Below are 26484 nucleotides of genomic sequence, written 5' to 3'. Positions count from 1 at the left end.
TACATTGCAGTAGTTATATTAATCAATATCCCCTCCCCGCAGCTCGACGGGGAGGGGAGAACCACAAGCCGGCCGGCAGCCCGCGCAGCAGACAGGAGACGCGATCAGACGATGCGCCGAGCTGCGGGGAGGGGGGAACCGGGTGGAAAACATCGGTCTCCCGAGAGCTCCACAAGCCCATAGTCGGAACCCAGCTCCACCAACATGTTATATTTCAACCCATTTTCTAAAGTGCAGCATTATGTTAAATGCACTGGGTTTTACCCTATTACATTTAAATTACATGGTTAAACAGTACATGTTAAAATCCAAGCTCAGCTCTGCAGTGACCTAAAATACATAAATATAATTTTACTTACCGAGACTCCTTGGATGCTCTATTAGTGCAATTAATGCCACAGCAAGTCATTTTGTCCAACAATTGCACAAATAATGTCCAAAAAAGAATACACAAACACAGAGACTAAAAATCCCGGAACAGTTTCCAAGCCAGACCGAGGCTCTACTGAGGCCTTTCCACGGCTCTGTGGTCACGTGGGTCTGATGCTCATTAATTATACAGAATTTTAGGCTTTTAATACACTTAAACAGAAGAGAGAAAAAAATTCACCCCCCTCAGAGTTGTCATGAGTGTAAACTGGATCATTTAAACAAAAAACATGTTTTGGTACCAGGCTGTAAACGTGTTTATTTCTGCTGTGAAATTGGTATTTTTAACATGGGAGTCAATGAGGATTTGCTGGCTTCTGACACCAGCCCCCAGCGGATGAGGGTTGAACTGTAATTTTTGGTTCTTCCGGGTTGGCCTCAATTTTTGAACCGCATTGTGGGGGCTTGGGCGCATCTCTGTCTGCTGCGCGGGCTGCATGCTGGCCGGCTTGTGGTTCTCCCCTCCCCGCAGCTCGGCGCATCTCTGTCTGATCGCGGCTCCTGACTGCTGCATGGGCTGCCGGCTTGTGGAGCTCTGGGATGGAAACCTTTCTACCCGGTTCTCCCCAGCGGCAGCTCTGCGCATCTCAGATTGCAGCGGCGCTTGTCTGCTGCGCGGGCTGCTGGCTTGTGGAGCTCTCGGGAGACCTCTGTGTTCCACCCGGTTTTACCCAGCGGTCAGCCCGGCGTATCTCTGACTCAGAAGCTCTGGTGTTGTGCACAGTTAACTCCGGTTGTAGCTAGGTTGCTACCTCCGTTAGCTTAGCTCCCACCTCCGCGTTAGCTTTGGGTTAGCTTCAGGTTAGCTTGTAGCTAGTTCGACCAGGTGTCGTCAGTTGATCCCAGCCTTACAGCCCCACCCTCAGCTCCTCCTCTCTTTCCTTTTGTGGAATTGTCTGGGCTTGACGGAACCTGTGACACGGTCAAAATGGCGGTGGTGGCCACCTCCCATTTATCTTCAAAAACGTGTTATTGGAGCTATGGAAACCCATTGTCCAATATTTATATGTCGATGGTGGGAACATAAACGTCTTGTCTGTTGCTTTTTTATCATGTCAGATACAATAATTATAATTATAGGCTTATATTTCAGACCTATGATTCCACCCCCTCCACCACCACCCCCACCACCACCACCCCCGTGGCTGTCCGGTGTTTGTGTCCGTCTGTGAGGAGGAGTCTGCTGCTAGACTTCCAGTAGATACAGTAGCAGCCTGGCCACCGCCTTCTTTTGGCTCCCCCTCCCCCTCGTCCTCCTCATCTTCCTCCTCTTCAGCCGCTGCTGCAGCAGCACAGCCCGGTGTCTCCAGGATGGATCCATGAAGAAAGCCACTTCCTCCCCGCACGCACGACACCTCCCCCGCCACGATGGGCCGCGACCAAATAAAAACCTTGTTATGCTGATATATCTGGATATCTCAGCAATCAAATATGAATCATGCATTTGATATTTCTGGCCACTTTGCTCGTCAGCGTCCATTCGCCGGGGCTTCATCCATCACTGGCTTCGTCGGGTACGTGTTGTAACAGCTCACTGCCTTTAGTTTGTTCCAGTATGTCGGATATTTTTTGGACACTTTTGTTGCACCAGATGCGTCTTGACTTTCTGTATTTGATTAAAATTGCGCCCAAAATGATGCCGCGTGCGCTCAGATATGAGCGTATTATCCCGCACAGGAAATTATCCTGCTTAATATGCAGGAGCCCTGATGGTGCATGAAGGCAGACTACAGCACCTTTTGTTCTGCTGGTGGAAAACAGGGCTGTTTATTAATGTAGTGGTCACATTATGACTAAACAGCACTGTGACTATTTTGGAGACTATATGTAAACTAATTCCTGCTATACTGCACAAACAGAAGCTATTGCCTATAATAATGCTGTGCATTCAGATCACCCTGACTCATTCATATCGGTCATATAATGCATCTGTCTGAGCCGTTTCATGACGAATAAGAGCTTTCCTGGTTTGGAAACACTGCATTCATGCATCTGGAAATTCCTTTGCAGTTTCACCCGGAGTCGAGGACGAGGCTGAGAGGGACGCAGAGGAAGCATTGCTAAAGCAACAGGCAACTGCAGCACCTGGCACAGATAGCACAACACACCATGCAGAGGAGCATGAGATCACTTACCCCTCACGGTTGATCTACTATCTGAACGAGGATACGGAGAGCACCTACCATGACCTTAACACATGGGCCAAGAACCAAGCCACAGCGGACCAGGTGAGCCGGCCCTGGAGCAGAAAGTTATGGGGCCCTTGAAGTTGTGAGTTAACTTATAGCATGGGACAAACCAGTCATTTTCCTGTATAAATGTTCTCAGAGATCTTTAACACACTGTAAAATCAGATTAGTTAACTTTAAAAAAAAAGCTAACCAATTGCACTTAAGTATACAAATTTTGCCCCTTGCAGATTGGTGGGGTCCAATATGCGCCTTTTTCATGTTTTGCTTGGCTTCCTCTCAGTTTTTTGACAACTCCTGCTGCAGTGAGCCTTCTTGTAAGCATGTTCAGAGTTTTGGCTGAAATGTTGTGTTTGTTATTTATCTTCTTTTATTTTCAATCCTCTCGTGTTCCTAACGGGGACAAATGGAGTCCTCTGCTGGCCAGAAATTGCACAAAAATGTTTTGTTGGTTCAGGTAGGTACCAGTGGAAGGTCCCTCGGCCTGTTTTATGTAACAACTGATTGATGGAGCAAGTGCTGGAGTGGAGTTTACTGTGCTGGTAGCTCATATAAAGGCTAGCAGGTAGCTTTTGCAGCTCGCCGACTGACAATAAAAAAGCACAATAAGAAGAAGAAGTTTGTCTTTTTTTGGCGTCATTGCGAAGTCTGGAAGTAAAAGTAAGAGTATAATATTTTTAGAGTTGAAGAAAGCATGAAAACTAGACAAAGAGAGTGAACATCGGTGCCGCCTACACTCGTTTCCAGGAGCTGAAGGTGGCTACGACATCATGGACTGATGGTGACCTAGCTTTGTTTACAACAGTTGTAATTCTGCTGTCAACCAGCAGGGGGAGAAGTGGAAAAATATTAATTGTTACTGTGCAAATTTGTCTCATGCCTTTTTTAAAAATTAAATTTAAAAGAAAGTTAGAAACAGGCCTTTTTTGGTGGATTATGTTGAAAAGACTTTAAACATTTTCTTTTTTTTTTCTCTCTTCTTCAGCCCGTCCACCTCGCCCAAGTCAGTTTCCAATTAGAGGCATTTGGCTCCAGGTTTGTTCTGGATCTAAAACTAAACAAGTAAGTCCTCGTCTCTTCTGCACCTGCGCTACAATGATGCTCCTTGTTCCATGCTCATCAATCCCATATTATGAGCAATAATAACTGTTTTAAAAGAATAAAATAATTTATTTTCAGAATCTGTTCCAACCACTTGAAAGGAACTATCTGAATGTTATCTTTGTTCATGCAGCTATGGAGGGTTTGTGTTTTCTGCAAAGTCTGCATGACCCTGCAGGGACACTGTTGCCTCATTTATGGGAAATGCTTCAGCTGGGAGACAAAAAGCGTCTTTAATAATTCAAAATAGTTCTTCCAGTTAAATGAGATGTTAAAAGCAGCGAGTGAGGATTAGAAAGCAGATGAAAGTCAGCATTGATAGGCATGCAAGGGTTTAAGAATCCTGCTAAAATAAAGTCAGTCTTTTTTGTGCAAACTATATTTGGCGTAACATAAATGATTAAGACTGTGAATGAAACTTCTGCTGTTTTTATGCAGATTCAGCTTTGAAATTTTCAAGACAGGACCAGAAGTGGAGTTTAACTACATGCTTTATAGCTTATTGATTCCCATCTGGTGGTAAATGCTGTGTGTTAAATCTCAGTTCAGTCATCTATTTGAATTTAGCTGCAGATAATGTGATGAGGAATACTCAAACTTGCTGTGTCAGCATGCTGGTTTTTAAGTGCTACGAGTGGTTCTGGCGTTACCGCTGGACAGAATCGTTTTGATGCAAAGAGACATTTGCTCTGTGGTCGGCCATCACCGTCCTCTCTGATATCAATTTGCTCCATTAAGCCAGTCTGCATGCACATCATATTTTCCAATGTCTTCACCGGATTATAAGCTTTGTTTCCATGTAAACGATCGGTTTAGGCTTCAAGCTTTGAAAACCTGCAGAATTTTGTTGTAAAATCTCAAAATCTACCTGTGATATTTTTTTGGAGGTTCCATGTCGTGGAGGAAAACAAAAACAACTATCTCATCTTGTTCCCAGGCTGTGCAGGCGCATTAAACGAATGTTATTCTGTAAACTGCCTTGCTCAAAACAGCAGCGGGGCTTGTGACCTTGAATTCCAGCTGTTTGTGTGTAGGTTATCTGTGAGATGCTTTTTTTTTTTGGTGAGAACAGCGGTTTGAATTCTGCTTAGTGCTGTTGCTGCTACAGAACTGAGCTAAATATAGATAGGACCTGCAATCTGCCAGTGCATGCCACTTTATCTGCTCACCTCTTGCTAGCAACCGAATACAATACTTGCTCTGGAAGAGCTTTAGCTTGCTGCTACTGCCACAACCACACAGCGTGTTCAAAGGGAGGAGTGCGTTGTTGATTTTCAAGGTTACCCAGAAAAAAATAAAGTGCCACTGTGGCACAAAAAAAATCACATCCTCTTGAAGTCAGCTAACCGATTGGGTGTAATGTTAAGGGGATGCTGAGTCAGTCAGCGGGAACTGACAGGAGGACTCTGTTGTGTTCAAGGTGAAGCCAAGGCCTCACAAACATTTTTCACATCAGGCCTCATAGGTACCGTCACTAGTTTCTGTTCCTGTTTTCCTGATGTTTCTTAACCAGAGAAGCTTGATTTAGGAGAGAAATAAACAACGCAGCGTTTTTACACGCCATCAATGTGCTAGCTTGCTCATTTGACAGCACAAATCTTGTTCAGCTTGTGGAGAGTGTGGTGGGGTTACACCATCATCATCTTTAGGAGCACCGTAATCTGCCGGGTCGCATTTAGACGGGGATGTTTGTGTAGACTGACCCAGTCACCATGTGGTGTTGGCTGTTCTTGCTCGTGCGCCAAACAAAGTGGCGCTCGCAGCATTCACGGCCACAATATGCGAGTCAGAGCCTTCAAAGGCAAGCAGACAGAAACCCTGGTTGTCCTCCTTGGGACTGCACCACATTCCTCCACTCTAACTAAACCCAGTGTTTGTTTTTGTCAGTGACCTGCTGTCTTCTGATTATGTGGAGATCCACTATGAAGATGGGAAACCAGTTCTCTCAAAGGTACGGCTAAACGGTCTGTTATTTGTTGTTTTGATCTTTTTAGAGACCTATCAGTTGGATAAAGGTAGGAATGATAGAGATGATTTTAGGGTAGAGGGTGGTGAAAGCTGGATCCTGCTGCTGCTGCTGCTGATTCAGACACAGGGCTGGGCTGGGTATACTGGAGCTGAATCAGCAGGGTTTCACTCCCTTGCAGCCTCTTCTGCTGAAACTCTGGTCACATGACGAGGGAAAGGAAAGCTCTCTGCAGTATCAGTGCAGGCTGAGATGGATGACGCGAGACACACACACACACACACACACAAAGCAGCAGAAAGTAAATGATGTATAGTGAGGAGAGTGTCCTCCTCTCACCCGGAGATCGTAGCCAGAAGCTGTGATGTGGTGTAATACTTTCACTTCTTCACAAGCACAGATGTAGACCCCTGCAGATAAACCAAAGGAACATCTGTGACTAAAGCTGCTACACTTCTAGACCTGCTTACAACTTTTGATTAATTAGTTGCTATTGTATCTCTTAGCAAAATATCTCATGATCCGTAGGGTGGGTTTTCTCACAAGTCTTAGAAAATAATCACTGGGTGTTCTTCTACAATCGCTTTGGAGATGATCAGATCCAAGATGAAAGCCACAGCTAATCAAAATTAATGCATTAATGTTCTTCTAGCTTTGCCTAAATGAAATTCAAGCTCTTTTCAAGCACTTTGAAGGGAATATTTCTAACATTTTATGCATGCATAAGCAGTTCATACTGAAAAATCTGTCAAAAGGGCTACATTTAAACATTTAAAGTATTTCTTCACAGGTTTTCCATGTGTATTCTTATTTTTCTTGGTCAAAGTTTGCATTTGGACAAAGAAAATGTTCAAACACCTAACATAAAAAGTCCTGCTGTAAAGATAACAGCTACAATTTAGTTGGAAATGTTTCTTTGATTGGATTAAATGGCAGTAAACATAAACTCAGAACAATTATTTGAAATCACTGTGCTTTTCAAAACCTTGACAATACCACATCAAACCTTAAGCTTTTTCCAGCCTTTGATTCATAATATCGCTAGTTTTGATATTTGTGCATGCCCTACATACCATATTATTGAGTCATTTAGTGAATTATCTTTGTTTTGCTGCTGCATTTCCGCTGTCTTCTTCCCCTGCAGGGAGGTGAGCACTGTTACTACCACGGCCAGGTGAGGGGGAGCGATAACTCCCAAGTGGCCTTATCTACCTGCAACGGGTTGCAGTAAGTTAACCGCAGAGCTGTGTGCATCCCTGAATATGCTCCGATTTCTACTCCTCTGTCCTCACTGGCCTGCCATCCTCTCTCTTTTCTCCCCCCTCCTCCTGCCTTCCAGCGGGATGTTTGACGACGGAGTCCACGTGTATCTAATCGAGCCTTTGCACCAGACTCATTTAATCGTGAGTTATTCTATTTGCAGTCGACCGCGAAATGTCAAGAGACATTTCCTGCAAGGCTTCTGGTGTTTTGTTGTTTATACTTGAGGATATCCTGATCCTGTGTTTTTAAAGGAAGGAGGTGAAATATTGAAGATACAGTGTTTGAAGGGAATGAAATCCTCTGCTTCTGTCTGGATTCTTACCCTTTATGATTTTGTTTTAGTCAAATGAACGCCCAGCAGCCGTTCCATTGATTTGAGTATGCAGTTGCTATTGATGCAAAAATGTTTCATTCTCCTGACCACAAGGTAACGAGCCCTGGGAATGAACAATGAAGCTGTGGCTGCAGCTTTATTAATGTATGTCCACACATGTATTTGTGAGATCAAAAAGCATGAAGGACTTCTTGATTAAATGTCTCTCAGTCAGTCTTAGGTGGGTGTATTGAGACGGCATGTCTCCTGAGTGGAGATCCGTTCAGATTTTACAGGAGAAAAACTTTTTTTTGACTCAACTTTGGAATAAGTGATAAAAGGGACAAACAGCAATCCTCTTGTTTTAGTTTCTTCACCTCTCAGGGATTTATTGGTCTCTTAGATCATTCAGATCCAACGGTTATTTGACCAAAAAGAAGAGAAAACAAACCGTGCACAAAGGCTGCAGGTTGTATTTTAGTTTGTGCATTTGAAACTAATTTAATTTACTCGTGTGTAACAAGCTGCAACACATCATCCCTCTCATGAGTTAATTATGTAAAAGTCTTTTCAATAACATCTGTGCTCAAGCTACTTTACTCATTTTTCCATTAATAACTCATAGTTCGGATTTTATAATCTATTTGTCAAACTTTACTAACTTTTTGTCAGGTAATAATACTTTCTGACCCTCATGAGTTCTGTGGTTAAGGGTAACTTGTGTTTTTATGTTTATTTATTAGATTTAATCATCTTCTTTAATCATCTGTGAAACCCGATGTGTTTTTGGTTCAAGGTTTCTCAACAAGCTTAATTGGATCAGAAACTTTTGTTCCATGCACATCATGTAATATCGTCATTATTCCCCTGAGGAAAAGAGTTAAATGAAATTGATTTAGAGGAGAAGATTGATGCACTTTTTTGCAAGTGTGACAAACATGAAGCCGCCATTTAGATCAGCTCAAATGAAAGAAACTAAAGCAGAAACAGCTGCTTGGCACTAATCAGGAAATCAGAACCCCTTCATCCTTTTCTGCTTGAAGTCTTATTCACAGATATTTTTTATTTATTTTCAATATTGAAGTAATTAGATAGAAATTACATTTGTGTAGGAAGGACATTTGCTAATGGGAGGGAAGGCTTGAGTCATGGCCCGTCTTTGGTTCTACACTGTAAGAAATCAAACGTTGTGTTTACTCACCTCGGTTAAACCTAGTTACTTAATTGTAAATATTAGAATACATTTACTTTTATCATAACAATAACAGCATATATTATTATTATTATTAACATATAAGCAGTTGACATAACTTAGTTAAGTAAATTTAACATTTAATTTTTTACAGTGTAAAAAATACATGAAATGAAAATATTCTAAACAAAATTTGACCAGCAATAATAATTTAATACCGTTTAAACATTAAATCCAATGCATTATATGCATTTTGACTTAAAAGAAAGCACAGGCACACTATCAAGGGCTGCATTCCATTTCGAAGAAGTCCCGCATGTTAGTGGTCCTAAATAACAATCAGCATGCACAGCTGCAGATATATTGTGTGTTTTATGTCATTTAAGTTAGTGCAGTAAAAACTCTCCCTCTCTCTTTGTGTCCACATTCAGTTCTGTTGGTTTTATATGTGATTCCTTTCCACAGGACACAGCTGCAAGGCCTCACAAGCTGAGACGAACAGCCTCGGGTCCGCTGAGCGGTGATTCAGAGGAGCAGGGTAAAGCCTGGGTCTTTGTCATCCATCATCTTACATAAACTCGCCTCCAACCAGCACCACACCTCTCAACCCAGACTTTGTTTTCCAAATGAATGTGAAACACAAACAAAGAAACATATTTTTATGTTTTTCCTAGCATGGGTTTAATGATGTCAGATCCAATGTCAGTAAACGGGCTGGATTTCATTTTTATTTTATGCTATGTGCCAACAGAGAAATGATGAGAATTTTTTTTTCTGGGGAAAGTGTTATGTTCAAACCTCATTTTTGTTGGCTTTCATGCAAACACAAGCCAATGTTGTAAAAACATGAAATGGGTTGAAAAGTCCCTGTTTTTCCTGTGTGCATCTGCAGTGAAGGAGGAGCAACTCCTCTCAGAGCTGGATGAGTTGTCCTGGCTGAAGCGCAGAAAAAAGCGAGCAGTAAGTCTCTGGCGCATCCTCCCTCTGAAATGATGCAACGTTTTTCCTTCGCCCTCTCTCGTGTTTACGATGACGAATAAGAGATTAGTCTGCATACGGTCAAACACGCTGTGGTAATACGACCTCAAATGATATGTTCTGAAGCACCATGTCATTGTTTTGATTTTGCAGATGCCTCGCAGCGTGTTTGAGGAGATGAAGTATTTAGAAGTCATGATTGTCAGTGACCACAGTATGGTATGTGTGTTTATTGTCTTACAGAACGCAACGGCATTCAATTCCTATTTTAGCTTCTTATATTGTTTGAAATTTTTAGCTGTTGATAAACATTAGATACCCAAATTTTTCATGATACCACCCAGGAATGAGGTGTTTTCCATTGTGCAAAAAATGTACCACTGAAAATAAAGGTGCAGTAAAAAACAAAGTATATAGCTGCAGAGACCAATAATGGGACGAAGCTTGCTAGATACAGAACACCGTACCAATTGTAAAGCACGGCGGCGGTAGTGTCATGTTGTTGGGATACTTTGCACCTAAAGTAGTAGAGGTTATTATTCCAAAGGGAAATCTTGAAGCAATGTTAAAAATGATAATTCACAACTTTACGATTGGACTTCTGTTAATAGCTGTAAAGCTCTTTGAACACCCTCAGTTTTTGGAAACACAAATTAGTTACTAGCAGAATAATAAGCTAACAATTCAATTTTACAACATTTATGTTAGAAAATTGGAGTTTCCAGCCACAAGTGCTACAGTTGTAGCCTGTTAATCTAGGCCAACCGCAGCCAAAGCAACATATTTTGCTCTGTGGGGTGGTGTAGCCACGCTCCACTGTAGCCTCAGCAAATCTACCATTGGCTCGATTAAGTTTAGGTCCGGCCAACCACAGGGCTATAAGTTTGTAGAGAGATGTTTGGCAGGCTCAACACCAGAAATGCAATTAAGCAGAACTACAAAGATGGCAGCGACTCAGAAATGGCATTCTTGAAATGACTTTGGTGTTAACTTTGGACAATTTAGACTTGGGCTTTTCTTTGAGATGTGGGCAGATAGAGGTTCTTAAGTCATTTATGCTTCTTCAGTGCTATATGGCAGACTGCCTCATTGACTTATGGGCCATTCCCATCTGTACCGGGTCGGCCCGGGCCGGGTAGCCCCAGTCGGCCCCAGCCTGGCCCGGTTGATTCCACACATCCTTGTCTTAAGCCCATGTGGGCTGATTCTACCCACCAATCAGAGGCTTGCTCTAATGGAAGGTGTGAATTTGCTGTCAGCAGTGGGTGTGTTGGCCCTGGTCGGCCTGAAGCAGACCCCCTCGAGAAGAGGGCTGAGAATGAGCCTTGGTTGGCCCGTAAAAATACCAGGCCACCCAGATATGTAAACAACCTACGCTACCCGGCCCGGCCCGACCCGGTACAGATGGGAATGGCCCATTATTGTCATCACTATGGATAGGTCCCATTGTTTGTTGCTCTGATTGGTTCTAGCATCGTCCAATTGCGTGCAGAGACAGTTTGAAAGACAACCATATATTCCACTCCTATGACCGAACTCCGATTACGGGTTAATGTTAAAGTCAAGTTAAAGTTCCATAGTTGTCACACACACACTGGTGTGTGGTGAAAATTGTCCTCTGCATTTGACCCATCCCCATGGGGAACGGTGACCTGCAGACAGGAACTATTTGGTGGTTTAACCCCCAATCCAACCCCTTAAAGCTGACTGTCAAGCAAGGAGGCATTGGGTCCCATTTTTAAAAAGTCTTTGGAATCACCCAACCCAGTCCCAGGGCGGACACTCTACCACCAGGCCACTGAGCTGGTTGCATTCACATGGGCAGCAGTAGCTGTGGGCAGCAGTAGCTCAACAGGTTGAGCGGGTTGTCCAGTAATCGGAAGGTTGCAGGTTTGATCCCGGCTCCGGACAGAGAATTCTGCTGTTGTGTCCTTGGGCAAGACACTTAACCCACCTTGTCTGCTGGTGGTGGTCGGAGGGACCGGTGGCGCCTGTGCTCGGCAGCCTCGCCTCTGTCAGTGTGCCCCAGGGCAGCTGTGGCTACATCGTAGCTCATCACCATCAGTGTGTGAATGTGTGTGTGACTGGATGAATGATACACTGTAGTGTAAAGCGCTTTGGAGTCCTAACTCTGAGAGGCGCTATACAAGTTCGGGTCATTTATCATATAGGATGGCTTGCCATTCTACTACAGTCACTAATTTCTGTAGCAAATAACCAAAATGTTTTATGTAAATGAGCATTTCATGTGAAATCTGTGACGTTAGAAAGGTTTATGCAAACTCCTTAGCATGAATTGGCATGCAATGTATATGATTGGAGTAATTTTAAGAAAAAAAGAGAAATTAGCCAATAGCTGATCAGAATTAATCTCTGTTTATCAAAACCGAAGTTGCTCAAAGATCTATCTGTGACAGGTAAGGCGATTTCCGCGTACTTACTTCAAAATTGCTGAAATGTAAATTTTTTTACATTAGACATAAATTAAAAACAAGGCCGAGCACTGACGTTGAAAAATGTTTTTCTTCATACACATGAAGTGGAACACCCTCAACTACACTACAGTTAATTTGTCCTTTTTTCTGTCTTTAGTATAAGCGACACAAGAACAAACAGCACACTAGAAATTTTGCCAAGTCGGTTGTGAATCTTGTGGATAGTGTGAGTATCCTTTTATCATTGAACAGCATTTTCCCTCAGTTTTAGAATTTCGTTGATTAATGATTCATCTTTTGGTTGCATCCCAAGCAGAATAAAATTCACCTTCCTCAAATTTCCTTCATGTCTCTCTCGTTCTCTGCCTCTCGCTCTTTGCCGTCCCTATTCACCGCACACTTCAATGGCAGATCTTCAAAGACCAGCTGCATACGCGCGTGGTTCTTGTTGCTTTGGAGATCTGGACGGATAAAGATCAGATCCCCATCAGCGTGAAGCCTCTGGAAATGCTACGGGATTTCTCCAAGTACCGACAGCAGAGCATCAAGCTGCACGCCGACTCGGTGCAGCTCCTCTCGTAGGTTCTTTGCTTTGATGCGGTGTTTACATTTTTTTGTCAGTAGTAGAGTTGATTGAATCAAAAACATGAATAATACATGGTGTGATTAGCATATAAACTTTATTCTCCTAAATTAATTTAATTGGGTTGATTTAAATAAGAGAAGTCCTGAAGAGTGATTTCCCCTCTCGCTTCAGATTCTTCTTTCTAGTTCTTCTTCTGGAGTTTTGACCTCTTTCTCCTCATTTGCTGTTCTAGAAACGAGGCCTTCCACTACCGCAGAAGCAGCACTGCATACTTTGGAGGCCTGTGCTCTGTGAGCCGAGGGGTTGGGGTCAACGAGGTAAGATTTGCTGTCCAATATCCAGTATCTCAGCGCATAGTCATGCAGAAGAATAATCTGTTTTGTTTCTGCAGTATGGCTCCACCCCGTCCATGGTAGTGTTCTTATCCCAGAGCCTGGCGCAGAACATGGGCATCCAGTGGGACCCTGAATCCAAGCGCAGTACGTGGGAAAAGTGTTTTGCTGTAATCAGAATCAGAATCTTACTTGTTATTTAACATATAAGAAACAGGGTTTTTCTGGAATGTTTAGAAATCTGCAGGAGTTCTACAGTGAGCCTCAAAACTTTGCTGTCGCCTTGCTTGAGTTTTGGACTCATTCAAAATCAGCAAAGTTTACATAAGTTGCAATACTCACCTTTTGTGCTGCCATGTGCGTCACTATGGCCTCCATAACCACTCTAAATGTGAAAAATCCATTCCAATCATTTTCAGTCAGTTCTAGGGATTACAAGCCTGAAACAAACAATTTCAGAAAGTCCCCATTTGTGATGTCACAAATGAGGAAATTATAAAAGAACCATCTCTCATGTGCAAGGGTGGTCAGCTGCTGAAGGAGCGGCGACTCTAATCTGAGTCCCTCCCATATATCTGATTTTCTCAGCTTATAGCAATCTGAGCGAGGGATGGATGAGCGTGGCCAGCTCCAGCTTGTTTTCTTAAAATGATAGAGCCCTGAAACGGCTCATTCTGGAAGGTACTGAAAACGTCAAGAATAAAACTGCTGAAATTTCTTTTATGTGAGAGGGATTTAGTGCAAATAACTCCCAACATGTTATGTAATCAATAACATGTTTAGTGTCAAACATAGAACTATTATAACTTAAGAAAAGCAGTCACAATACGTCTCCTTTAAAGCAACTGGTTTCAAACTCGTGTTAAATTTGTTTCACAAGTTAAAAAAGGACAAGAAATGTGGGAAGGTTTTTGGGAATAAAGAGAGGGGGGGCCCTGGCTCAGCAGGTTGTCAGCAATCAGAGGCTTGCCAGTTCAATCCCAGCTCATCCCTTGTCTATTTGTTGTTGTGTCCTTGGACAAGACACCTTACCGCCTTGCCGCATCGCCTCTGTGTAGCTCGCCTTGAAGAGAAGTTTCTCAAATGCATCAATATAATACAATATAAATTGCTAACAGATTGAGAAACCTTGAGACTAAATTGTGACATGACAATTTGCAAACTTTTGCAAGTGGTTTGTATTCACCTCATAACCTGTCACATATAAAACACGTAATTTTGATTCTGACTGTAAATCTGCATGTTTTCATGGACTCGTTCAGAACCCAGCTGGTTGTAATCTGCAAAAGGTGTCAGTGGCTAAATCCTTCACATCCTTTTTGATAAGATGTTGGAGTCCAAAAATGTGATTCAAGTTCAGGTTTAGGATGTGTGTCCTTAATGATGCTGGCTCTTGAATCACCTAACAGGTCAGAAACATGCAAACTGTCAGCAGATCGGGTCCCAAAGCTGCTTTAGGAAGAGTGTGTCTGTGTGGAAACAGGCTGGAAGATTTCTAAGTCCCATAGCACAACATTTTACATAAAAACGCTAACATCCACTGATGGTCGCTGCTTCTTTTTCCTAATAAATGTTTGTCCTGCTTTTCTCCTGCAGAAGAATGTGGCTGTGCTAACTTGTTGACCGGGTGCATCATGGAGGACACCGGGTAAATTCCAACACACACTAACACAAAAGAGATAACAGAAGCTTGTTCCTGTCCACTCAGTGATGTAATAATCAGCATTTTGGCTGCATAAGGACGGTGATCAGTTTGTCAGTCGCCTGTTTTGCATTCTACAGTACTATTTATTTAATTATTTTTTACCACAAATAGAGTCAGTGAGGACTAAATACACACATTGTGCATGCACAATTCTCACTTATTACATGATTTCCTTTAATCATCTTCCTGTTTCTTTTGAATCTGAGACTTGAAACAGGAGACAAAAGATTTGGTGCTGGAAATTATTCAGTCACTTATTTATTTATTTTATTTTATTGCCCAGAGACACAAACGTGGATGTCTTTAACTGAATATAAAAGGGTCCATACGATGCCCGTGTGTTCTTTTAGAGATAAAGATTAAAACCAGATTTATGAAAGTGGGGAAATTAGCATGCAGCTGTAAATCATACAAAAATACAACCAAGAGCATCCAGTTCTGTCCTAGAGGTTTTAAAACCATCCATGCAAATAAACAAATGAAAAATGTTATGAGTTTGTGTGACTGTAAACTATGAAGAAACAGATGGAGGAACTGAATACAGATAACTTCTTTTAAATGATCTCCTGATGTACTTTCCGACTGCAGAGTCCAGCACCCACAGAAATTCTCCAAATGCAGCATCACAGACTTCAAGGAGTTCCTTTTAAAAGGAGGAGGCTCGTGTCTGTTCAACAGGCCGACTAAGGTCAGGTGATCGCATGTCTGCCGCTCCTCTAACTCGCCACAGCTGCCATGAACCACTTGTGCTGAAATCACACTGTTTCATCTCCTCTTGGCAGCTGTTTGAGGTTGCACATTGTGGGAATGGGTTTGTGGAAGCTGGGGAAGAGTGCGACTGCGGGCTGAGAGCAGTAAGTTTCAGATTTTTTCCTCACTGTCTGTTGTTGTCTTGTTTTGTTTGAAGTTAGATTTATTTTACTAAAAATTTTCTTAGGACTGCTACAAGGAATGCTGCAAGAAGTGCTCCCTCGCCAACGGGGCGCACTGCAGCGACGGGCCTTGCTGCAATCACACGTGTCTGGTACAAGCTTAGCATCACGGTACAGAACACTTGCTTTTCTCTGTAAATGTGACTCATGTTCTCATCTTCTCATCAGTTCTACCCGCGAGGCTACAGCTGTCGCTTTGCTGTGAATGACTGTGACATCTCAGAGACCTGCTCTGGAGACTCTGGACAGGTGCTCCTGTGTTCTTATTTCTGCATTTTAGTAGTTTTGAAGATGACTATTATAAGAGGATGTTTGTGACTTTGCAGTGTCCTCCCAACCTGCATAAGCAGGACGGTTACGTCTGCCAGGTAAACCAGGTAAAAAAAAAAGGTTTTAGTTTTATCATGCAACAATTGGTTTAAGAACAACAAACTGAGGAGGTGAATTCACTCCTATTTTTTATTTTTATTTGATTGTTTTAAGGGTCGCTGTTACAGCGGAGAGTGCAAGACCAGAGACAACCAGTGTAAATACATCTGGGGATCAAGTAAGAATAATTCACCTTGGTTTTACGTTGGCTGAAGGCTCTTTAAGTGGGGCAAAACTAGCTGTTTTGGTTGGTTTTCATGCACATTAGGTGAAGTTAATAATTCAACACTATATTTATTAAACTGCTGCTGTGAGAGATGACGCCTGCTATCTTGGCCCTGGATATCTTGACAAAAACTACAGTCTGTTTGGATATTTGATACAAAAGAAACTTTAAATTATTAGAATATGGTACTAAAGTCCATTTATTTCAGTTTTTCAACTTAAACTGTGAGACCAGCTAAAGCAGGGGTGTCAAACATGCGGCCCGTGGGCCGGATCAGGCCCGCACACAGTTTAAATCCAGCCTGCGAGATGACTGTGTAAACCTCATTTTCAGACTTTACAATGTAAAGTCTGAAAATGAGCTTTCATTTTTTCAATTAAACTACTGGTGAAAGCTAAAAGATGTCAGGTATCAGGAGTCAAAGACATGCATGAAACTGATGCAGACATGTGATCTGTGAATCAGTTATTTGAACTACTGAGGAATAGTCTAGGTTTTTTGTTTTGTATTTCACATTTTCAAATACACTTCAGGCGTTTTATTATTAATGGTGATGTTGTGCTTAAACTATTTTGGATACACTGTCCTCAGGCTCCAGCTTTGTTTTATGTTGATCGTATTAAAACAAAGAAAAAAATCTGAAGCAGTTTTTAATTTATACATACTTTAATTTTACTGGTCTGGCCCACTTGGGACTAGATTTTCCTCAATGTGGCCCTTGAGCTTGACACCCCTGATCTAAAGGCTTAGGAACCCTTTGCAGGTGTTTTGGATTCATTAGCTGATTAAAGTGTGACACTTGGAGCCTAGCCTACAATATTCTAATTATCTAAGATTTTGAATTTGAGGTTTTTGTAAGCTGTAAACCATAAACATTACAATTGTTACAAATAAAGCCTTGAAATGTCTGGCTTTGCATTTAATGAGTCTATCTCATGTATTATTTCTCCTTTTCTCCTTTTAAAGAGCAAGTCACCCCCAAAAGAACTTCTTTTTACTGATAAACTATATAAATGAGTGTCTAATTGTGCTGCAGACATATGTAAGTAGTTAATAATTTGGCACTTTAGTGCCTCTTAGTTAAAATTTAAATATTCTATCTAAAACTGTCAGTGTTGCTCTGTCGTCAGGTAAAAACTCTGCACTACATTTGAACTTAAATCTGCCATCGCTATTGGCTGAGAGGTACACAATGATGTTAGCTAGTACATTATGATGTCGCAATGCTGTTGTGAGCCTGTTTGCATGTATTTGTGGCTCTGCCCTCTCGGTCTGCCAGGCAACAGCATTTGGAGTGGAGTTAGTTTCTTGTAGGGGGTGACTTGCTCTTTAAAGAACTTTCTGTGCTCAATCCCCGCGTGATGTTGTGACTATTGCACGACTTTCCAAGAAGCGCTCAGCGGTGCGGCTTCATCCGCGACCGCTTCTGCCTCCGCCTCTGGTGAGCCCCAGGCTTAAACTGTATCTGCCTAACACTGGTATCCCACAAGGAAGTGTCCTTGGTCCCATGCCATTCCAATCTTCTCACCCTATAGTTCTCTGCAAGATACCCAGAGTAAGATGTTTTTAGATGACACAGGGATGAGTCTTCATAGAGATGTTGAAGCAATCCTTTATGAGATGATTTGCTAAGGAGATGGCACCTACTTTTAAAAACGTAGGTCCTGGGGGTCAATCGCCAAAGCCACAAGGAAAGAGTACCTGGCAGCAGAAGAATTTGGGAAAGTTGACCAAAGCTAGGCTCAAAACCACAGTCCTGGTATCTTTTTACGAGTGTGTGGTCTTGATTTGAAAACAACTCTTCCAACTGGAAAAGCAGGTCCAAAGAGTGGTTAAATCTGGTCAGAGAACAACCCACACCTGCAAGAAGCTAAACTGTAGCTTTCCTCCAGTGACTGTGCTCCTTGCACTTTAATTTTACACAAAGATGTTTTGTTGTTCTTCATAATTATCATTCGTCACTGTTGAGTTTATTCCTCTCCCTTTTGCTTCAGAGGCTGGAGGTTCAGAGAAGTACTGCTATGAGAAGCTAAACACTGAAGGAACAGAAAAGGGGAACTGTGGAGGAGATGTAAACCAAAGGATCCCGTGTAGCAAACAGTGAGTTACAGATCAAAAATAGTGCTGGACATTATTGGAACTACATTACTTTGTATAAGGCAGAATTAAAATCTGTTTTCTTAAGTCTCAGGTTAAAGATTTATTTGCCTTGAACGTAGAGGATCACATTTTCTTGAGGAAAACCAGCTTTTCTATTTCAGATTAGTCAAAATTAATCAAACACCCTGGTTTCTTTCACATTCCTGGTTATATTACAACCACCCAAAAGAGGGCACCAGAGGACTTGTTTCTTTACAGAACTGGGCCTGAAGTAGCCAATTATCCAGCTTTAATTAGTCTATTCCTGTTTTACGGATGTGTTCACACCCAGGACTCTTTCTTTCTTTCTCATGTATTTTATAACCTGGAACTTGTGCAAAAAAAAGTGTTGGCCTTAATTTCAAAACAATGTAGAAAATATTTAAAACACATTTTTCTTCTGTTCACTTGATACTAGTTTAAATAGAAAGGTTTTAGCCTGAGGTGCCTTTGCAACACACTTTTGGTCCTTTTTTGCTGAAAAGTCAAAACTTTCATCTTATCAAAGAGTTAAAGAGCCTCTTTGTATTTCTGTCACAGTGATGTGTTCTGTGGGTATCTTCTGTGCGCCAATGTGGGACGAATGCCACGCATCGGAACAGTGAAAGGAGAAACTACCCCCGCCTCCTTTAATCACCAAGGCAAAGTGATACAGTGCACGTAAACACGCTCATTTTATTATAACACCTGCTTATAAAAGCTATTTTTTACCAGAATTCATTTTGGCTCCATATTTTCTTATGATATTTCAATTTTTTCCATCTCCCACGGTTCTATCAGTGGTGCCCACGTCCTTTTGGATGATGACACAGATTTAGGCTACGTGGAGGATGGGACTCCCTGTGGGCCGTCCATGATGTGCCTTGACCACAAGTGTCTGCCCATCCAGTCACTCAACATGAGCTCTTGCCCCATCGGACCTAACGGGCAGGTGTGCTCTGCCCATGGCGTGAGTCCTGATAAACATGATGGTTGTTGACAAATAAAAAAATGTGAATTGTTTATGCTTGTAATTTAGGTGGATTGAAAGCATTGAAGTTAGGATCAGAATAACCCGGCTTTCCACCAGATGCGTAAACATCACATAATGCCCGAGAAGTGTAAAACGCAATAGCTGTCATTAGAGTGAATGTGTGTGTTTCCACACCCTTAGGCACGTTCTAGAAGTGTAACTTCACATTGCTGCGCTCAGTGGCAGAGCTAGGATTTTTCTGAGCATGGGGCCATCAAGGAGCCATAGAGGGGCCAAGCATTAATCCAACATCCTTACCCAAGATTTCCTTTTAAAAAGTCCAATTTGGCTCATTAGCGCCACCAGTGTTTGGACTCGGAATTGCATCCACCTGTAAACTGATCATCGTGCAAAGAACAGATGATGAGTGACTGGAAAGGGGCACTTCAAGAGGGTAACAGATTCCAGCAGGGGCCAATGCCCCTGTGGCCCTGCTCCAGAACAAAGAATGACTCAGCTAAATATACGCTTTGGGTCTATTTTTTACTTTTCAAGAACCAATGACTGTAAATGTGTTGGACAACCACGTAGGTTTCCGAAGAGCTGAATTCAAGCCCAGTGGGGAGTTCCCACCACTGCCATCTTGGATGCATCATGTGACTAGGTGGGGGCAGATGATTGACATCCATCAAATTCTGAGCCAATGTAGCTACAAGCTAACTGTGCTAACCAAAGCTAACGGAAGTTAGTGGGCGGTTTTAGTCATAACTGGTTTCTGCCCTCTAGGCAGAACCTCTAACCTTTTTGACTTGAGGCGGAGGTTGAGGCCTTCCCTGGAGCAAGCAGGAGGCAAGTTGCTAGCGCTAGCTGATGGTTCATCTGCTTCCTGTCAATCAAATAGGCAAGTAGGCAAATATTCATAATTCAAGCTTTAATTACATTTAAACGGTTGAGTTACAGGAAAATTCAGCCCCTCAGACTTGTTATGACAGTTAACTTGAAATATTAGATTTATTAAGCTTTACTTGGCAGGTGGAGTTTGTCAAACTCGTTGGTTCAGACTGGGCCAGACAGGAGATCAAATATATGAGTAGTGTAAAACATCCGGTAACTTCCAAAATAAAAGTCTCATGAAAATTTCCTGTTGGTTAACTAGTAAATAAAATTATGTCATCACTGGTGAAACTTGCATTGGCCGAGGAAATAAATCGCAGACCTTTTTGATACATGCTGCCACCTTTCTCCTTGCTTGCTATCACGTGATTTCTCGATCTTGCAAATTTCCTTTGAGTGCATCATGTGGTGGGACCAGCTGTGTGGATAGCTTTCGCTTCCGATTTGCGTCTTAAACCCTCCTAGTAGAAAGCTTGTGGGGAAAACGTATCTATTACATTACTCATCCAATGGAAAGCCTGGGTTCATCAATCAGAAATCTGTCTAATGTGAAGGTGGAAATATTTCAGAAACACATTCTTTCAAAACAGTTTCTATATAAATATATAAAGTATGTTGCAAGAGCACGGCCTTAATATCTTGTGTGAAACGGCTGCTGCTAGGAACAGCATCTTTGGATGTAAAGCTTCGCAAAATAGACCTGACGTGTCAGCATGTTTATAAAAAAAACCCTTACGTTTCACCTATTGCCTCATCTTTATCTGTCTGATCCACACAGGTGTGCAACAATGAAGCCACATGCACCTGTGACACCACCTGGGCAGGGACCGACTGCAGCATGTCTGACCCACCCAAAAAGCCTGATGTCACTCCAGACGAAGAACCCAAGGGTCGGTTTCTGCCTCTGCCACTAAATAATGGGCAAAAAGTTAATGTGCATGGATTGAAATAGGAAACAACTGGTCAAACACATCAATTACATTGGCAGCGTTTTGATTTCCTGAGACCAGAGTTTCACAGCAGATTCAGTTGTTTGAGTTGATTCTGTCTGAACACAAAATGATCTCACAGGCGCTGTGAGAAGGGGGTGGGCCGTGCCTTGATCCATGACTCTGAGGCAGAAGCCTGCTGTTTGTTTTCTGACAGGGTGGTAATAATGCTCCTTTTCCCTCTGCACAGTGAGCGTGGCCACTAACAGGCTGATAGGGGCAGTAGCAGGGACCATTCTGGCCCTGGGGGTGATTTTTGGAGGCACAGGGTGGGGAATAGAGTAAGCATCTTTAACCCTTTCACAGCTCTTCCTCTCATAGTGGTGCCTCAGTGTGCGGGCGGTCTCGTGAGCCGGCCTGAGCCCGTGTGTGCGTCCCGGTGGCTTTGTGTTTTCTTGTGTGTTGGTGATGACCATATAACTGTCATGTGATTGAATGTTTTTGGTGTTGTGTGGTTGATTGACGGATCCCCTCCTCCTACCTTCTCCTTCCTCCTCTCCCTCTGCCACTTCCTGTTGTTCCTCATTAACTCTCTCTTCATTCTCCCTTTTCTCATCTCCTCTCCTCTCTCTTGAGCTCTTAGTTGTCATGTGGTTGCTCCTGTGATCCTCTCCCTTCTGGGGCATGTGGGGCGTTTAGATGAAAACAGTCCTGCAAAGAGTCCAGTTAGTTACCTGGCTTGTCCCATCAGTTGGAGGCTGTGTGGCAACTGGGACCCCTAAAAACATTTTGTACTGCAGCCAACAACCACATGTCAATTTCTGTTTAAATAAAACCCTTTCAGTGATGGATGCTCAGGATCAGATCTTCTGGATAACAGACTAATCACTAATAATAATCACCTAAACTGACACCAGGGAGGTGGATTGGTCAGATTCAAACCCACGTTACAAATAAAACGGGGATGAAACGCATGCAAAATAGCCTCTCAGATTAAATGTAAACTCTTACGGTATGTTTTCTGTTCCATGTGAAATCGTTCTTGTGTAGTTTCATGTTATTGATCCAGTAAGTGAGTCTAGAAACTCATGTGTTTTTCCCCATAACCCTTCACAGGTCCTAGTGCCACCAATCTAATAATAGGCTCCATCGCCGGAGCCATCCTTGTGGCTGCCATAGTGCTGGGGGGGACTGGATGGGGCTTTAAGTAAGCAACACGCTGCATGCCTCTCCTGCTGTACCTCTAGCATCCCTGCTGCTTCTAGACACCAGGGTTTGAGCTCCTGCTACAGAATACGGCTCTAAAACATGTTGAGACGCACTTGAGAAGAGCGAACGCTTTCCTGAAGTGCAGTCGTGGTTGATTTTTTTGTATTTTGTAAAGGCAGAAGTTCCAGATCAATATAAATGTGAGGAGTTTTGAAGCTGGTAGATGAGGTTTGTGCATTTGTAGCAGAACATCAAACTGATCGGCAGAGCTCAGTGCTTGATTTGCATGAGATTATTACAAAGCAAAAGAAGAAGATTGGACTTTTTGATGACTACATTAAAATAAAATAGTTTGCTTGAGTTATTAGAGTTTTTTTTCTCTGTAAAATCTTTAAGATGAGAGGAAATGCACTTTAAGTTTCAGACCTGCTGTCTTGAGCAGCGGGGGTGTTACAAACTTTAATCTAACCAGACCTGCAAACTAATTTAGACTTATAGTCCTACAGCCACCAAAGCATGCCAGATAGCAAAGCATCATGATTATCGCAAAAAGAGCAAAACGAAGGGAGATAATAATAATAATAATAATAATAATAATAATAATAATAATAAACAGGTTAAAAGCCAAAACATTTTTGCATGCTGACATGTAAATTTGGAGGAGGTCAGTTCATTGCACAAAGGCTGAGCCAAACGCACATCCATCTGGCCCGCAGTTGGCGTCCTCTCATCACTTCCATGATTTTTGTCTCAATGATGCTGAGCCTTTAAACGGAGTGGTGAGAGCGACAGCACACAGAGCGGCCGAGAGAAGCCAGGATCATTTTTGTTGCCTGCAGCCTTTGTGGCATGGCTGGCCACACCCACCTGGATGGCCAGACTCGGACCGCCCTCACCGGCTGCCATTGCTGCCTGCTTCACAGACCTGGTACAGACACGACGCACTGCACTGCACTGCATGAACCACTGCACAGCAATAGTGCCAACCTTCAACTGGCTTACTATTGGAACAGGTGCATGACAGAGTGATAGAAGCCCCACAACAAGCACCAGTACGGGGAGGTTATGCATCACTCCTGTTTGTTGTTGTCCCTCTGTTTTGGTAGTAGTGATTGCTGCTTCTGCTGCTGCTGTTGTTGTTCATGTGGTTGTCTCCTCTCCTCTGTAGAATTTATTTTATGTTAGCTCTTTCCTCCCAGATGGTTATGTTTTGAGTGAAATCATGTCTTTCTCATCAAAACTGGTAACGAGACTTGTCTCCTACACTTCACTGTGTAAACTGATGTGGCACGAACATGCTAATCTGTACTTATCTGCGAGAAGGCAACAGAGGATGTTTATATTGTTATTTCTCTAACTGACTTTGCAGAGCTGAGGTCAGGTGATGAGTTATCATTTGTATAACCAAGGGTAAAAAGTATTAAAATTACTCTTTCTGAGTGCTTCTATTGCAGAAATTTGTAATCCTTAGTCCAGATTAGTTGAAGCGGGGTTTAGTGGAAGTCTTCAGTAGCTTACTCCTGAACAGGCTCAGTTTGACGAGCTAACTGCTACTCTGAGTGAGACCAGGGCCATAGAGGAATGCTTCCATCCGATAACAGTAGCTTTATTGCAGTTTGTGCAAATTACACAAGCCTAAATGAGTTCTGCCTTGTGGTGGAGATGCTAAAGCTAACAGTTAGCTTCTACTTGTTGAGACGTTCACTGCTGTTTCTGCCTCTTCTGTCATGAGCCAAAATGGGTGAGTCCATGAGTGTTAAGTGACAGCATGACGTAGATCTGTCAAGCTTTTCAAATCCTAGCATTCCACCATCTATTTTCTATCAGAAGCTAATGCTGGAGATAGGTGTAGGAGACTATTTTCATGTTCATGAAATAATAAAAAGAAGAGTTTGTCAGTGAAGTTGACCTTTAAATGAATGTCGCAGTTTCACTGGGAAACATATAATACTTGTTGTTTTTGAAATACGATCTAAAGCTCCGAGTTTCACATGCAGGACAAACGTGAAAATGTTCTTCAACCTTCATTTTCCGCATTACCCGCCAAAAGAACATAAACTAGGAAATGCTCAAGTCAGAAAAAGCCACAGGGAAAATTTTCATTAATGGGCTTGCTTATTTTGGCTAGTGGCGGGGAAGGTTGTTTTGATTTAGTGGCCTGGAGAGAGCAGAGCGCATCCCTGCTAGTAGAAGCTAACCGTTAGCATTAGCAGTTTCACAACATGGTGGGACACATTCAGGCCTGTGTTATTTGTGGATTTAAACATAAACGGTGCAATGGTGAACAGAGCCATCACAACATTTGCGTTGCTGTTAGTCAATCAGAGGCAAGATGTCTGCATATCCTACTGTTTTCTGCCCCCGGCTCCTCCGACCAACTTCTACTCCCTGAAGCATAGCCGCTAGAGCTTTTTTCTTTTCTCTGAAATAGTCACAAGGCATTAATTCGTACTAGAGACCACAGCAGATCTATTGGAACAACTAGTGTGTGGGCATTTTAAACACCTGTAATTACAATGAAAGTTTATCGACTGGAGTTGTTTTAGCTCCACTCAGACTAGCTGGTAGCTCAACAATCCAGTCAGAGTTAACTTTATGGGTGTTTCTCAGTGCCAAGGAACCTTGCCTTGATGTCTTGATCCCGAACCGGTTGCCTAGGAGATACATCATCAGGAACTGCCGAGGCGTGTTCCAATGGTGTTCCAATTCATATTCTACCGAGGTGTGCGTTCTCCGTTTGTTAGTCGTATAGCTAGCTGAGCAAGGATATAGGGGAGGTGTCTTGTAGCCTAGCTTTCGTCAAACATTTCTGAGAATACACCGCGGTATTTTCGAAAGGATGATGGATCAGAAGCTAGCAGCTACTTCAGGGGCAAATTTTCAAGTTTAAATGAAAGTCAACTAATTAAAAATATTTTTATTTTAGATCCAAAGAAGTTAACGATGGTTGGTTAGTTGCTTAGTAGTTGCAGCTTCAGTGGCTAGCAGGTAGTAACTCGCTTACATATTTAATTTAACAAATATATACATAATTTAAAAAGTAAAAGGCTGATATTAGAACTTAAATGTATAAAATATAACATTATCTCCCGTGTCGTGACGTGGGGCTTCCGCAGCAGTCACGGGATGCAAGTCTGTTCCATTTAACCGTTTTCTTTGACCAAGGAAGAACAGTGTCCTCGTAAGCAAGGCGATGTCTTGCAAGGCCAGGCGCCTTGACATTGAGAAACACACTATGTTTCCAACTTGGGTCATTTAAAAATCTATCTAGAACAGATAAGATATTCATGAGTCTACAGAACCCCTCTTTGACACATCTTAAAGGTGTGACCATAAACACCTCTGAGTGTCTCTCTGCAGTCAAGGCTGAACTCGCCAACGTGGACCAAACAAACCTCGCTTTTGGTGTTTTTAAAAAAGTACATTTTGGGGTTAGCTTCATTTGGCACCCTTGAAAAAAACATTATCAATGCATTACTTTGATTTTGCATTGCTTAAATGTCTAACGATGAGTGTGGTTGCTTGTCCAGGTTGGACTGTCTATCTAAGGGAAATGTTCATGACGGATACTAACTTCTGTTTTCTTTTGTCCATATAAGAAATGTGAAGAAACGACGTTACGACCCCAACGCCCAGGCCATTTAACCCGCGGAGAGATGACAGCCTCCGAGGCTTCCTCAGTTGGCTACCTGACAGCTGGACTGCACTTACTGCTGCTGATTTTTGGCATTAGTTCTACTTGAAAAAGACATAGTGGACATCGTAACAGATTCCATTGTAGTGACATTATAAATGCAGCCTTTTGAACTCCACGTGTAACCTTTCCCCCCAACTCCTCCACCCTAACCTCTATAGAGCAACGGAGCTCCTCTACCCTCCCCTAGTGCCAGTGCACAGGCGTTCAGGCGGAATCCACACCATCCTCTCACCTGGCATGACTATCCACACAAAGTGTGCTGCTTGCAGGACCATTAGCATGAAGAGCCCTCCCTGCAGGACTCGGCATGGCTACCAAAGCTATAATTTTACTGCAAGAAAATATAAAAAAAAACAACTAAAAAGACATAAAAAGAAGAAATTATTCATTGCAGGAGAAAGCCTCGTTAAAAACCAAACCCACTGGAAAGCCAGTTAAAACTACAGTTCACATTCAGGTGCTGCATGCAAGGACAGTGCAGACCATGTGGTGCAGGCGGGCACAAAACTGTACATAAATAGGGAGTTTAGGGGTCAGCTGCTTTTGTTTTTTATTCCAGCATGTTTTACAGCAGGCGTTTCTGAAAAAACAAAGCTACTGCTTTTACAATTTGGGTCAAAATTATTCGATTTTATGATAGAGCAGCTG

At 42.5% G+C, this 26484-nt stretch overlaps 1 protein-coding gene across 4 annotated transcripts; it reads left to right on the top strand.

Moving 5' to 3' along the window:
- The first annotated feature begins 1724 nt into the window (after nt 1–1724).
- Nucleotides 1725–25931, top strand: adam23b (ADAM metallopeptidase domain 23b). 4 transcript variants are annotated; one of them, XR_001573485.3, is made up of 27 exons: nt 1725–1943; nt 2440–2657; nt 3604–3680; nt 5607–5670; nt 6830–6912; nt 7025–7088; nt 8919–8991; nt 9346–9413; nt 9585–9650; nt 12024–12092; nt 12278–12444; nt 12685–12769; nt 12844–12931; nt 14381–14432; nt 15078–15177; nt 15272–15343; nt 15427–15513; nt 15590–15670; nt 15748–15798; nt 15905–15968; nt 18011–18116; nt 18696–18815; nt 18936–19104; nt 20780–20891; nt 21181–21271; nt 22047–22137; nt 25739–25796. XR_001573485.3 is itself a non-coding variant. In XM_015966438.3 (26 exons), the coding sequence occupies exons 1-26, from the start codon at nt 1868–1870 to the stop codon at nt 25782–25784; spliced, it is 2349 nt and encodes a 782-aa protein (XP_015821924.1). In that variant the 5' UTR covers nt 1725–1867; the 3' UTR covers nt 25785–25930. The 4 variants fall into 4 exon arrangements, 3 of the variants coding, with proteins under 3 accessions (XP_015821924.1, XP_015821926.1, XP_015821928.1); XM_015966438.3 differs by lacking the exon at nt 21181–21271 and having other exon boundaries at nt 25739–25930; XM_015966440.3 differs by lacking the exon at nt 22047–22137 and having other exon boundaries at nt 25739–25930.
- The last annotated feature ends 553 nt before the right edge of the window (nt 25932–26484 follow it).

Source organism: Nothobranchius furzeri, chromosome 14 (genome assembly GCF_043380555.1).
Source record: "Nothobranchius furzeri strain GRZ-AD chromosome 14, NfurGRZ-RIMD1, whole genome shotgun sequence".
NCBI classification, from domain to species: Eukaryota; Metazoa; Chordata; class Actinopteri; order Cyprinodontiformes; family Nothobranchiidae; genus Nothobranchius; species Nothobranchius furzeri.
Note: the sequence above shows the minus strand (reverse complement) of the source record. Positions and strands in the feature narration are given on the sequence as shown.